Here is a 12,368-nt window from a genome sequence, read left to right as displayed (position 1 = left end):
TTTAATTAGTCAAAAGATTAAAGGAGAACTGGAGAACTGGAGTACTGGACAGTGCCCACCGACATTACATCACAAGGCAGCACCACTCTTTCATGTATGTATAGGGTCATCAATCACATTGGGTCACCCGAGGAGATAGAAATTAAGCTTAGCTAGCTAGCTAGAATCAAAATACCCAAGTGAACAAGGGAGGAAGAGGAAGCACTGCATCCATGGGTGTCTCAGATGCAATGCAATGGTGGGATGAGTGGAAGCTACGCGTCCTCGTCTTGTGCAGCCTCTCCGTCCAGTTCTTCCTCTACTTCTCTGATTGGGTGCGTCTATCGCATAAGCTACGCAGGTTGAGGGTGCTGGTGTGGATGGCGCACATAGGCGGGGATGCCCTAGCGGTCTATGCTCTCGCCATCCTCTTCAACCGCCAAAACCAGCGAACTGCTCATGTGGGGAGCGACGCTCTCGAGCTCATATGGGTGCCTATCCTCCTCATTCACCTCGGAGGCCAGAACATAAGTGCCTACAGCCTCGAGGACAATGAGCTTTGGAAGCGGCATGTCGTAACTCTGGTGTCCCAAGTCGCGGTCGCCTTGTACATCTTCTGCAAGTGGTGGTCTGGCCAGAAGAAACTCCTGCAGGCGGCAGTCTTGCTCTTTGTCGTTGGCATCCTCAAGTTCACTCAGAAGCCATGGGCCCTCAGGAGGGCCAGCTTCAATAGCATGGCCTCCAGAAGTCTGTCCGTGCAAAGAGAAAAAGGATACATTCCTCCATGTTGGACATGGTGCACTGCGAATTGCGGGGATTTTGCTTCAGTGGGGCGGGAAGCAGAGGAAGGACACCAACGCAATCTTTCACTTGAAGAATATGTAAAAGATGCAAAGAAGCTTGTACAAGAGACCAAGTTAGCGAGTGAAAATGACCAAAGGACAGAGTATCGAAAGTTTCTACGCCGTGCAATGAACTACATCTCTATGATGCTTGTGGATCTATCGACACGGTACTCTGTTCGTCTTAACTATCTGCAGCATTTCCTCAAGTTGGATGACAAGTATGGACACAAAATTTTACGGATATGGGCTAGGGATACATATGGTGCCTTGTACACCAAAACAAGATCACTCAACAGTTGTGTTGGCTTCTGCTCATGGTTATTGCTTCCTTTCCTGACATTAGCTTCCCTGGTGCTCTTTGCCAAGAGTCACAAGGATGGTTACGATAAGAACGACATTATAGTATCATACATCCTGTTTGCTTGCACAGTCATGATTCAATTGTTACCCTTTGTGCTCAGGGTCGGAAGCAAAACTGCTACTTGGCCAGACATGGTTTCACAGCACAATCTCATGTCCTTCTGCGCTCGCAAGAAGCGGCCCACCACTTTGATGAAACTTGTTGCCTTCAAGTGCTTCAGGGAGTACATCAACAAGCATTGGTACAACTGGCAGGTGCCTGCGGCCTTTGAGATTGAAGGGTTGATTCGCCGGTACATAAAAGATGGGTGGGAGTGCATACATGATGCTGCCACATACAGAAGATTCAACAATCTCAGGGGACAACAGGCTCTGTCGAAGCACCCTCAGCTGGGACGACAACTCGGTTGGAGCCTAAACCTACCATTCGACGAGATTGTCCTTGTGTGGCACATAGCCACGGACCTCTGCTTCCACCACCCCAGCACATCCTCCCAAGGTCCAAGTCCAGACACCATCCTACGCAGCAGGCAGATATCCAACTACATGACCCACCTGCTTTTCATGTGTCCTGAGATGCTACTGCCAGGGACGAGACAAGATTGGTTCACAGTTGCTTGCGATGATATCAAGCACATTCTCACGGACCAGAATGATCCACCAAGCATTGCACAGAGGATTCTTCTCATGGAACATGATGAACTTACAGGAGATGTTGTTCCCAATGCGCACAAACTCGCAAAGAAGCTCATGGAACACCACGACGAGGAAGAGAGGTGGAAGGTGATCCAAGGTGTGTGGGTGGAGATGCTCTGTTATTCTGCCAGTAGATGCAGGGGCTACCTTCATGCCAAGAGCCTGGGTGAAGGCGGGGAGTTCCTTACAAATGTCTGGCTCTTATGGTCCTTCATGGGAATGGAAATCTTGGGCGACAAGATCCACATACCAAGTCAGCTTCTTGAAGAAGAGATCTGCACAACAAATCAACCTCTTGAAATAGATACCATGGATGCTCCCGTCTGAAATTGTATCAGTCAGTGTGTGCTGGTAATTTTCAGCTCTCCTCTTCCTGTTGTGCTGCTTTTCATTTCATTTCGTTTTCTATTTTGAGTTGAGTGTGCTGCTGGTTTCTAAACTTGTGTGATTTGCTTTCAATAAGAGAGCGCGAGTTGAGTGCGCACCCGGTGTCGAGCATGTTCGCACTTGGGAATGTCCTAGTAATGCAGCCACTCGCGTCGCGCCTGATTCTAGCTGTGGGATGGCGCAGCTACGAAAGAATCATGGCGCGGAGCGAGCGGATTGTACCCATGAGGCCATGACTCATGGGGTCTGTTTGATCTTGTTTATTTAAGCTATTTGTGTGGCCTGTGCTGTGCCCCAACTTGTCTGCGTGCTGTGCCCCAACTTGTCTGCCATGAGTGGTTATGGTTATATGATTTCATCTACTCCCTCCGTTCGGAATTACTTGTCGCGAAAATGGATGTATCTAGAAACTTCTAGATACATCCATTTTCGCGACAAGTAATTCCGAACAGAGGGAGTACCTGTTAATTTTTTATCATTACTTATCAACTGCTTCAGTTCTACTAGTAATCTTTATTTTATACTAGAAGTAAACCCACACATTGATTACTTAAGTCTGACCGAGTTTACCAAGAAAAATATCAACATCTACGGCACGAAATCAACATCATCACGTGAAGTTGCAATAGATGTTAATATTTTTCACGATAAACTCGGTCAATGAGCTTTATATATAAACCTGGTCAATGAGCTTTATATATAAACCTGCCTGCAGGGAGTACATCCATCTGTACAAATCTGCTCGGTTTGAACAACCGATGCAAAAACAGAGTATCGGCTGAACTTCTGAAGGTGTTCGCAGTAATAATTCAGAACAGCACACTAAAACCTAACCCAGCAGCGGGTGCACTCCGCGGCGCAGTCCCCTCGGCAATCAACATTGTAGCCCAAGACCTTGGGATTCCGCAAGAGAACGCTCCGGAGAGTCTTCCCGTTGATCCCCCAGTCGCTGTCCAGCTTGCCGACATTCAGCTTCACCTCGCTCTCAAGATCGCACCCAAGAACCTCTGGGAATTTCTTGAGCAGCTTGTAAAGGTCGTCATCAGAGAGCCCAAGGCCCCTGACGTAGTCCAGCACTCCGCTTACCACCTCGGCGCTCGGAACCTCCTTCTTTCTCTCCTCGGTCCAGTACGGCGAATGGAGCCATCCGAACGCCTTCTTCAGCATCTTCTCGGCGTCTTCGGCGGAGAAATTTAACGAGGTGAGTATCTGCTTGCACTCTTCCCATGTTTTGCTGTCACCGGCGTCCACGACAGCGGCGGCTTGAGCTGGGTCAGACGACAGTGTACGCCATTTTCCTTGAATCCCACTTGCACCTTTAGCCTTTCCATGCTGAGTGTTTGGCTGGACAGTTAACCTTGTTCCATGTTTCTTCTTGGAGAAGGTGACACTTGGAGAAGTGGAGAGATGGCACTGGAGGAATAGAAGACGAACCCCACTCACTCAGAAGTCATCGGCATGCGTTAAGCCAACAGGCAGAGAAACTAAGAAAACTGGGGACTCCCAAGTGTAATAACACAATACATTGCAGAGAAAACAAAGGTGTGGGGGATGTTAAGTTGAGATTTGTAGAGCAAGCAATGAATGTGAATGTAGTTGTAGTCTGGGGGGGGGGCTCAGATTCCAAACTGTATAAATGTGCTTGGTAGTAAAAAAAAGCCTAAAAATAAATGGTTGCACATATCATCTGAATACCCGGAACAGGTTGGAGTAGACTGTTGAGAAATGTAAGACGTTTTGTTACATTTTTGAACGGTCAGAGGCAGTAGCAAAAGATGTAGTGGATTGCTACTGGCATGTATGAATATGATTGATGCTGGTGCACTGAAAGTAACTGCACTAGCTAGCGTATATAAGGAGTGTGCAGTTTAATTATATTCAGGAGGGAATTCATATATTATCTGGTAGTATGATGGATGGGACAAAATTCCCCAATAAACAGAGTAAAGAGCGCGCGCAAGCTGTTGAAACCAAATCAAGGGGCTAGGCTAGTTGGTTAGTCTTAGTCAGGTAGGTAGGGCATCGCATCTTACGGGTTGGAAGAAGGCCGAGGAGGCGGCGGCAGTTTCAGTGGCCGTCAGGTAGGGGACGGGCAGCGCCGGCGACCTGGCCAACATCCTGCATACACAGAGTGCGATACAAATGGTGAACAACCCAAAAAAGAAAAAGAAATACGTATCAAGAAAGTCGTCGGACGCAGTCACAGATGGACTCCTGGGCCGGGATGAATCGGGGTTCGATTGTGATTCGATAGCCACGCGCGGTGGGTGGAGATGCGGGGCGGGAGGCGGAACCGGCCAACCAGGGAGGAAGGGGGAGGGGTAGCAGTACGTACGCACGCATGGGGCCGCCGCCGCTCTTGGCTTTCTCTTCTTCCCTGCGGCTGCGGCTGCCTCTCCTCCCCACACCTCTGCTTCTATTCTCTTGTCTGTGGCGTGGGCGTGGCTGGCTCCTCAGCGGGAACGGGTCTCGGCAGAGGTGGGGAGGCCGGAGAGGAGATGGCCCTTGGGGGCGCCTCCAGGCTCCAGTCCAGCCACTTGCGCGGCCTCGCAAGAGCCACCGCAAACGAAACAGAGCGTTTTGTTTTTGCAGGTGTCTCTCTTTTGACTGACAGCAGCGTAGACGCATCACCCACCACACACCACACTATAGTAGCCTCGTTGGATATCCTGCAGGTGCTCTTTTCCTTCTCGCGCCGTGCTGAACTGGAAATACACCGTGGACGCGTTTGGTTGTCCGCATCCATCCCAACCTGACCAAAGAATTTAACCTGTTTCATTGGCTAGGTCACATCAAAATACTAACCCGCACGAACCTTAAACCACCTTTGGGCCTGGCTCGGTGGGAACGGGTGAATCGGCCATTTTTCCAAAGCCAGGTCCAAGCGATGCAACTAGAGGCATGTGGGCAACGGCGGTCACACGCGAGGAGGTGGGAGCGGGTGAATCGGACATTTTTCCAAAGCCAGGTCTGAGCGATGCAACTCAAGGCATGTGGGCAACGGCAGTCACACGCGAGGAGGCGGTCTCAAGATGTCGTGTTGTTTCCCAAAGCCTCAAGAAACATGTGGTCAGGCCTCCTCATGCCCAACCTGTCATCACGGTGACGCCTGATCCTGACCATCATGTGCTGGTGGTGGACGACAACTAGGCTACAGGCCTCCAAACTGTTAGGGTTATGTTGCATTTGGTCTGCTGATGCTACCGCTTGCAATGTGTTCATAATTATGCAGATCCACTAGTTCATGCCCAGTCAATGTTGCATTTGTGTTGTTCATTGACCTCTGTTCGTGTTGTCGATCATTATGCAGATCGAGAACACTCCTTTGGGAATCACCAAGGGCAAGTATAGGTGGTGTCGGCAGAAGAGAAAGGCAAGGAGGTGGTGGAGCTCCCCAGCGCCCCCAAGCGGTCCGGGAACTTCGGCCATTTCCATGTCAAGGTCGGGCCAACCCACTTCTGCAAGGTCATCCTTGCATCTGGAGTGCATGTCGATGCCGCTTGACTTCACCAAGCACTTCCCCATCGTCCCTGAAGAATTCAAGCTGAAGACCAACACCGGCTGCAACTAGAGGGTGTGTATAATGGGTGATGAACGGTAGAGTCACCCTTGATAAGGGTTGGACCCCCTTCGCTGCCGCTCATCATATCAAGATCGGGTACTTAGTCACTTTCAAGCTGCTGACTCCGAACAACCTGAGGGTGATTGTGTTCGACAAAGACGGCGTGGAGGTGGTGGCGAAGTGCAAGAAGCACAACGTGGCATTCACGATGGATGCCTAAAAAGTTTACTCTTGCCTGGTTTGATTAGAGTGAGACTGTTTGTTTAAAGCTCTGTTTATGGTACTTGTGTTGCTAAACTTTGTTTAATTCTTGGCACTATCTTGAACTTGTTGCTACCTATGCCATACTTGCTAAAGTGCTGGTAAACTCACCACTCCGAAAGGAGATTATTAGACCTCGTTGTCTGGATGCAACCAAATAGCGTGTAATAGTATTAGCTCAGCCAATGGAAGCAACGATACAGGGAGATAAACAACGTTTAGGGCATGTACAATGGTGTTATCTTAGGAGTGCCACGTAGGATAAATGATGAGGTGAAAAAGAGAGAACTCGTAAGAAAAGGTTTGTCTTCTCTTATTTAAAAGAAGACAAGAGATGATCTCTTAGTACAATATGTTCACCACGTTTTTAGGAATAGCTAGTTATTGAAGATAAGACTAAGGCATGACCCATTGTAGACGTCTTTTTTTGTCATCTCTAAATTACATGCAAGACTTAAGATAAAACTATCTTACAACCATTGTACATGCCCTTAGATGTTGAATTTTTGCCAGCATTTGCTCAACGGTGCTCGAAAAAACCACCCCACTAATTCCACAGGAAACAGGAAGGATAGTAGGGTCTGATGTGGTAGTACTCCCTTCGTTCCTAAATGCAAGTGTTTTTAGATATTTCAATATCGGTAATCCATTTCTGAGCCTAGGCTCAGCTGCACCACCCCGACGAATAAAATCAAAACAAATACAAAAAAAATTCAAAAAAATCTAATTTTTTTGTGTGATAGATATTTTGATGCATGAGGTTCGCTCCAATTTTCAAATCATTTGGACATCCGAGCAGTTCTTGGCAAAAAAGACAAATCCGGGGTGTTCAAATGATCTAAAAATTGAAGCGAACCACACGCACCAAATTATCTATCACACAAAAAAATGATTTTTTTTGAATTATTCTAGTATTTGTTTTGATTTTTTTACTGACTGGGTGCAAATGAGCCTAGGCACCGAAACGCCGCACTCTTTCAATATGGACTACATACGAATCAAAATGAGTGAATCTATGCTCTAAAATATGTCTATATACAGTAGTCTATATTGAAATCTCTAAAAAGACTTATATTTAGGAACGGAGGAAGGAAGTATCAAACAGCATTGGAACGAGAATAAACAACTTCCTGTTGGTTGCCTTTTTCTTTTCTTGGTTGATTGATCGAATCAACTAGCACTGACAATGAGCTAAAGTACAGCGTGTTTGTTCATCATCCACGATCCATCTAGTAGCAGACCCAAATAAAGCCGCTCCACCCTCATCAACACAGCGATACATTTAATTCCCGTACAGTACAGATCAAACCTCAAACTCCCACCGGCGGCGTGGGAGCACGTACAACCGCGGCCGGCCACCAGCTACTGCTACTATGCATCATCAGCGGCCCGCCGAGTCCGGATCAGTGGCCGCCATGGCGGTACAGGAGCAGCGACCGGTACACGGCCGCGAGGTGGAGGAACACGATCACCAGGATGAGGAAGTCGTCAAAGAACCCAAACAGCCCCAGCACGCCTGCACATCCAGCAACACCCATCAAAACACTCGGTTCACTGACTGACTGACGCATCAAACGACACCACTGACTTCCAAAGGGAAATGAACTCGCTTACTTTCTGGGAGGATGTCGACCGGGCTCAGGACGTACACCCCACTCAGGATCACCTACATATTTCGAATCAGCAACCGCGTCAGGTTCGTATTTACGTTCTGATCGGTCTCATGCCTCGCATCCATAGCACCGGTCACCAACGGATGGTACCAAGATGAATGAAGTAACAAACAGCGTGACCTGTTTGGTTTACTTCCACCGTCTCAGTAGTTTTCCAGTGTAATAGTGTTAACATGGTATAAACATAGCTTAATGGCCTACAACATACGTACCATCAGAATCATCCTCGCCCTGAATACAAGTGGGAGGGTCCTCTGGGGATCCATTAGTTCTCTGAACAGCCTTCGTATGAAAAACGGCAGGTCTTGCAGCCTCTGAAAATAACAATAATGAACTAGTGGTTACCCATAACCTATTATTAGTAAATGCTAGAGTTTGTCTTTAGATTACAAAATACAGCCAATTCATTTACAATACTAACGTCTATTATGAAGAGTATAAATCTTGAATACTTGTAACTAAGCAATTTGCAATGTTCAAATCTGGCAACACCATTAGTGATGCTCTAGAACTATTTCCCTTGCCTACAGTCATTAACACGGGAAGTTTTAGCCTACAAGAACATGGGAGACTTAACACATTTCCCCCTTGGCATTGCTGAAGTGCTATCAGGAATTTTGGCCAATCAAATGTCAATTGTACTCCCTCTGTACCGAAATAGTTGTCGCTGGAGTAGCTGAATTCAGCTACTCCAGCGACAACTATTTCAGTACAGAGGGAGTAATATTTATATCAGGAAAACAATTCTCGGTCTTCTTGTGGTGGCTGAAAAATTTAGATCATTTGGCTATATCTCTTGTGTCCACTATCTATCTGAAATAAATGATGTCAGCTTTCGTGGCAGAACAGAGTATAAACCTGGGTTAGGCTGCGTGGTGCTCCACCAAATATGTGATTGTAGTGCTGAATCTCTCCCAAAACACGCTGAAGTTGGGGATCATCATTCTGATCGTCTGATACATTAGCAGGTACCAGCAGATTTATAAGGCGACGGCAAATGGGACACTTGCAAGGCTGTACAGCAGCTCCATGGTTCCAAACACGGATGATGCACTCTCCTGCAAAACCTTGGAACTTAGAAGAACTAACTAAATCTTCAGTAATAGAACTATAGAAGATAGTACCCAACACAGGAATAAGTAAGTTGGATAAGGTACGGATAGACAATGTGCGAATCAGCAACAAGATATTACTACATATTGTATAGAGAGGAAACTGGAAGAAAAGTAATAATCTGTGCAGCAGACATCTGCACTATAAAACACCATATAGTTTATATCCATCAGCGTATCACACTGGTACTACATACAAAGTAAGCAAACTGTTTATTCCTAGTCCTAGTGAACAATGTTAGCAGCACATTTCCTTAAAATGATAATTATTATCCTTCATCCAAGGTACAAGAAAGCATATGGTAGCCCTGAAGTAAATCATCAAATTTCCAGGTAGATATGATCTGAATCCAACTCAAACGTTTCCATGTGATTTTCTAGCTTCAGCCCTATGAGTGAGCACTGCATGGGCCAAGATGATGCTTATGGGCCAGGTAATGAAGTTGATTTTTGGTATGTTCTATTCTGAACCCCTAAGCTAAGGGTTGTATCGAACCTTGCTTAGTGAACAAACTGTTTATTCCTCCTTGGTGAGCAAAGTTATTGCCACATTTCCTTGAAATAAAAAAGTAGCATTATACATCCAAGGGAACTCAACGTGAACACGCCCAGGTGAGTTGCTCGAGCCCTATGATCAAACATTGGCTGAGCCGAGATGATGCTTATCGACTTGGCATTTCTCTACGGTGGTTGCACTAGGGGATTTTGCTCTTTCATCAGCATCAGTACTGGCAGGAAACAATCTTAAATCCTGATTTTCCAGATAGATAATGAGAAATTTTTTGACATCTAGTAGGTACTCGTTGTGCATCAAACAGGTGGTGCACAAACATTCTAGTTCCCACTACCCTGTCATCCCGTTACACACTACCAGGTACATGAGTTCCAATATTTCACCCCAAGCAAGCAATTCACACCACCCTAAACCCTCATTTCGGATCGATTTGAGCAAACACATCCTGGGCAAACTCCGGGGGAGCAACGGCCAGTTCTCGATCTGGGCATTCAGCTTCTCAGCTCGCCATTGATCGGAACAATCGAGTGAATCTGTGACACTCGTCGGCAATTTTGATCAATCCAAAGCACCCCTTCCCCGCATCCTTAAGGAAGAACCGCTCCCACCTCCAAACAATTTGAGCGGGATCGGGGGAACAGTAGAGATGGATCGGGGGAGGAAAGGAGGGAGGGACGAACCGCAGAACCAGTGGGAGCAGTTGGCCTGGCAGGGGATCCGGAAGCGGTCGTGGCAGACGGAGCAGACGTCGTCCTCCGGCGGCACCGGCGACGCAGACGAGGAGGCGGCGGCGGCGGCGGAGCTCATCCCCTTCCTTCCTTCCTTCCCTGTCGCCCTCGGAGACGCACACGGACGGGAAGGCACACGTCACACGCGTTGTTTGTTTTCGTTTCCCTTTCACGGTCAAGTCGTCGGACGGAAACCGTTTTGCTCTGCTCTGCTTTTACCCGTCGTCGGCTCGACGCGCACGCCACGCGGTGCTACCCCCACACGAAGCAACGACTGCCTTTTTTATCACTTAGGTTAGCATCTGCACCCGAACGTTTCAAAATAGCCTCAAACATCTGGACAGACGAACTGATCACTGGCCAAGTGGCCATTTAAAAAAATGGGCAATTTGAGGAAATGCCACACTTTTCCTGGTACTTTGCTCCTATAGCACACCTTTCATTTTATTAGATTAAATACCACACTTTATATTGGTAACTAGATAAAACACCACAGAATGGATTTTTTCCTTCGTTTCCACGTCCAGACCCACCCTTCATATTTTATAAGACGGATTTGCCCTCCGAGTCGTTTCCATCGAACCTTTCCTGGTCTTATGAAACGATGATTCCACATGAGATAAATAGATAAAGCAGTGTGCCGCTGCCTCGTCATGCCTCCTCCGGTCCTCCTGAACGCTGCCGCCTCGCCATGCATTCTCCCCGGTGAACCGCCGCCTCGCCGTGCCTCCTCCCCGGCGAGCCGCCCGTTCCTATGCAGGAAGCAGCGCCGTCCGCCGCGCTCCAGCCCCTCCGCCTTGCGAGAGAAGAGAGGCGCCGGCTCTTGAAGTGCCCCTGCAGCACGCCCCCCGTCCAGGTGTAGCTGTACAAGCCTGCTAACTGTTGATGGCTGTACTGGCTGTCTGTTGGTCGTTGTACATGCATGTTGGCTGGAGCTGCTCGTTGCTCAAATTATTAGCTTTTTAGCATATGGCTCAACTAAAAAACTAGTGGCACAGACTAACAACTTTGTACGTGCTGATGGTTTAGATGTAGGAACTGTTACAAGAGGATATGGAAGCTTCTTCATATGGATGTAATCAAACTTCAGATTGAATGGATGTAACACGTTTTGATGTTTAGTTTAGTGGATATGGGAGAGGAGTGGCAAGCTGTTGGGCGGTGGGAGAACATACGTGCATGGGAGGAGAAGAAGCAGTATGAATCACAGCGAGGCGGCAGCGCGCCGGGAAGGAGGAACGGCGATGTAGTGTTCTGGGATAGGAGACACGTTGAGGCGGCGGGGCGGTGCTTCGTTCTAGTCAGCTGCGTTCATCGTTTCTCCTTTTTTTGATCTGTTGATCGTGGAAACGGCCTGAGGGTAAATCTGTCCTGCACAATTTTGTTGTGGGTCTGGGTGTGGAAAAGAAGGGGAAAAATCAATTTGTGGTATTTTGTCCAACTATCAATCAAAGATGTGCTATTTACTTCAATAAAAAGAAAGGTGTGGTATAGGAGCAAAGTGCCAGGAAAGCCGTGGCATTTTCTCAAATTGCTCTAAAAAAATTAACCCGTCCGGACGTCTTAAACCGGTCTCAGGCGCACAGATTGACTGTTACTTCTCATATCCAGCCCAGGTGCATCCGTTACCTATGGCCCATCATGACCCTACAAAAAAAAAACCATCTGGATCGAACGCTAGCCTCATTTCACTCCGCTCCGCTCCCCCTTTCTCCAATCCATCAACTTCCGATATCCTGCGACCATGTCCAGCACCGCAACCATTCTGACGGCTTCTGCGACGATGATTGGAACGCATTCCTCTGCGATGCTGCCTGCAACGAGGACGAGCTGGCCCTTTGCATCGCACCGCAATACTCGTGGGTGGACACGGACGGCAATGCGAGTATGGTACATTGATGGATGGATGAAGTAGTACAACTGAATGTACAGGCCTCTCTTCACAAGGCAATATTTGTGTAACAACAAGAATCGGGTAAGAGCTAATTCAGGTCTTACAAACAAATGCAACACTCCTCTAACTTAGCCCATATCCACCACACAGAGCACATCTAATTAATGACTCTCATTTGCTCCGTACTACTTCTTTGTGAGTGAAGGACGATTTAAATACTGAAGTTGTAAAGCACGTCCGAAAACGAACCCTCACCTCTGAATCCCTGAAGTTTGTACCCTCTCCTCTTTGACCCCGGTTGTTATTTGATGACGCGGCAGAGGGAATGTCGTGTTTACCGACTAAGCTTTGATTCAC

General features: G+C 47.5%; 2 protein-coding genes across 3 annotated transcripts; both read right to left on the bottom strand.

Annotated features, from left to right (window-relative positions):
• Positions 1-2,928: 2,928 nt before the first annotated feature.
• LOC119312722 lies at positions 2,929-4,818 on the bottom strand. The gene is made up of 3 exons (XM_037588484.1): positions 4,603-4,818; positions 4,301-4,385; positions 2,929-3,680 (listed from the first exon to the last, which is right to left on the bottom strand). The coding sequence occupies exons 1-3, from the start codon at positions 4,608-4,610 to the stop codon at positions 3,090-3,092; spliced, it is 684 nt and encodes a 227-aa protein (XP_037444381.1). The 5' UTR covers positions 4,611-4,818; the 3' UTR covers positions 2,929-3,089.
• Positions 4,819-7,197: 2,379 nt separating this feature from the next.
• Positions 7,198-10,314, bottom strand: LOC119312721 (E3 ubiquitin-protein ligase RNF170-like). 2 transcript variants are annotated; one of them, XM_037588482.1, is made up of 5 exons: positions 10,070-10,312; positions 8,622-8,821; positions 7,976-8,077; positions 7,705-7,756; positions 7,198-7,606 (listed from the first exon to the last, which is right to left on the bottom strand). In XM_037588482.1, exons 1-5 carry the CDS (start codon positions 10,194-10,196, stop codon positions 7,494-7,496), a joined length of 594 nt encoding a protein of 197 aa, XP_037444379.1. In that variant the 5' UTR covers positions 10,197-10,312; the 3' UTR covers positions 7,198-7,493. The 2 variants fall into 2 exon arrangements, with proteins under 2 accessions (XP_037444379.1, XP_037444380.1); XM_037588483.1 differs by lacking the exons at positions 7,198-7,606; positions 7,705-7,756 and adding an exon at positions 7,764-7,883 and having other exon boundaries at positions 10,070-10,314.
• Positions 10,315-12,368: the final 2,054 nt, after the last annotated feature.

This window comes from Triticum dicoccoides, chromosome 5B, assembly GCF_002162155.2.
Source record: "Triticum dicoccoides isolate Atlit2015 ecotype Zavitan chromosome 5B, WEW_v2.0, whole genome shotgun sequence".
NCBI lineage: Eukaryota > Viridiplantae > Streptophyta > Magnoliopsida > Poales > Poaceae > Triticum > Triticum dicoccoides.
The sequence above is the reverse complement of the archived record's forward strand: the minus strand, read 5'-3'. Positions and strand labels throughout refer to the sequence as shown.

Coding starts and splice junctions, on each gene's coding strand:
- LOC119312722 (XM_037588484.1), bottom strand. Junction 3,681..4,300: donor CCTCGGCCTTCTTCCAACCC/GTAAGATGCGAT, acceptor CTATTCCTCCAG/TGCCATCTCTCCACTTCTCC.
- LOC119312721 (XM_037588482.1), bottom strand. CDS start 10,196: ATGAGCTCCGCCGCCGCCGCCGCCTCCTCGTCTGCGTCGCCGGTGCCG. Junction 8,822..10,069: donor CTGCTCCCACTGGTTCTGCG/GTTCGTCCCTCC, acceptor AAGGTTTTGCAG/GAGAGTGCATCATCCGTGTT. Junction 7,757..7,975: donor GGGCGAGGATGATTCTGATG/GTACGTATGTTG, acceptor CGAAATATGTAG/GTGATCCTGAGTGGGGTGTA.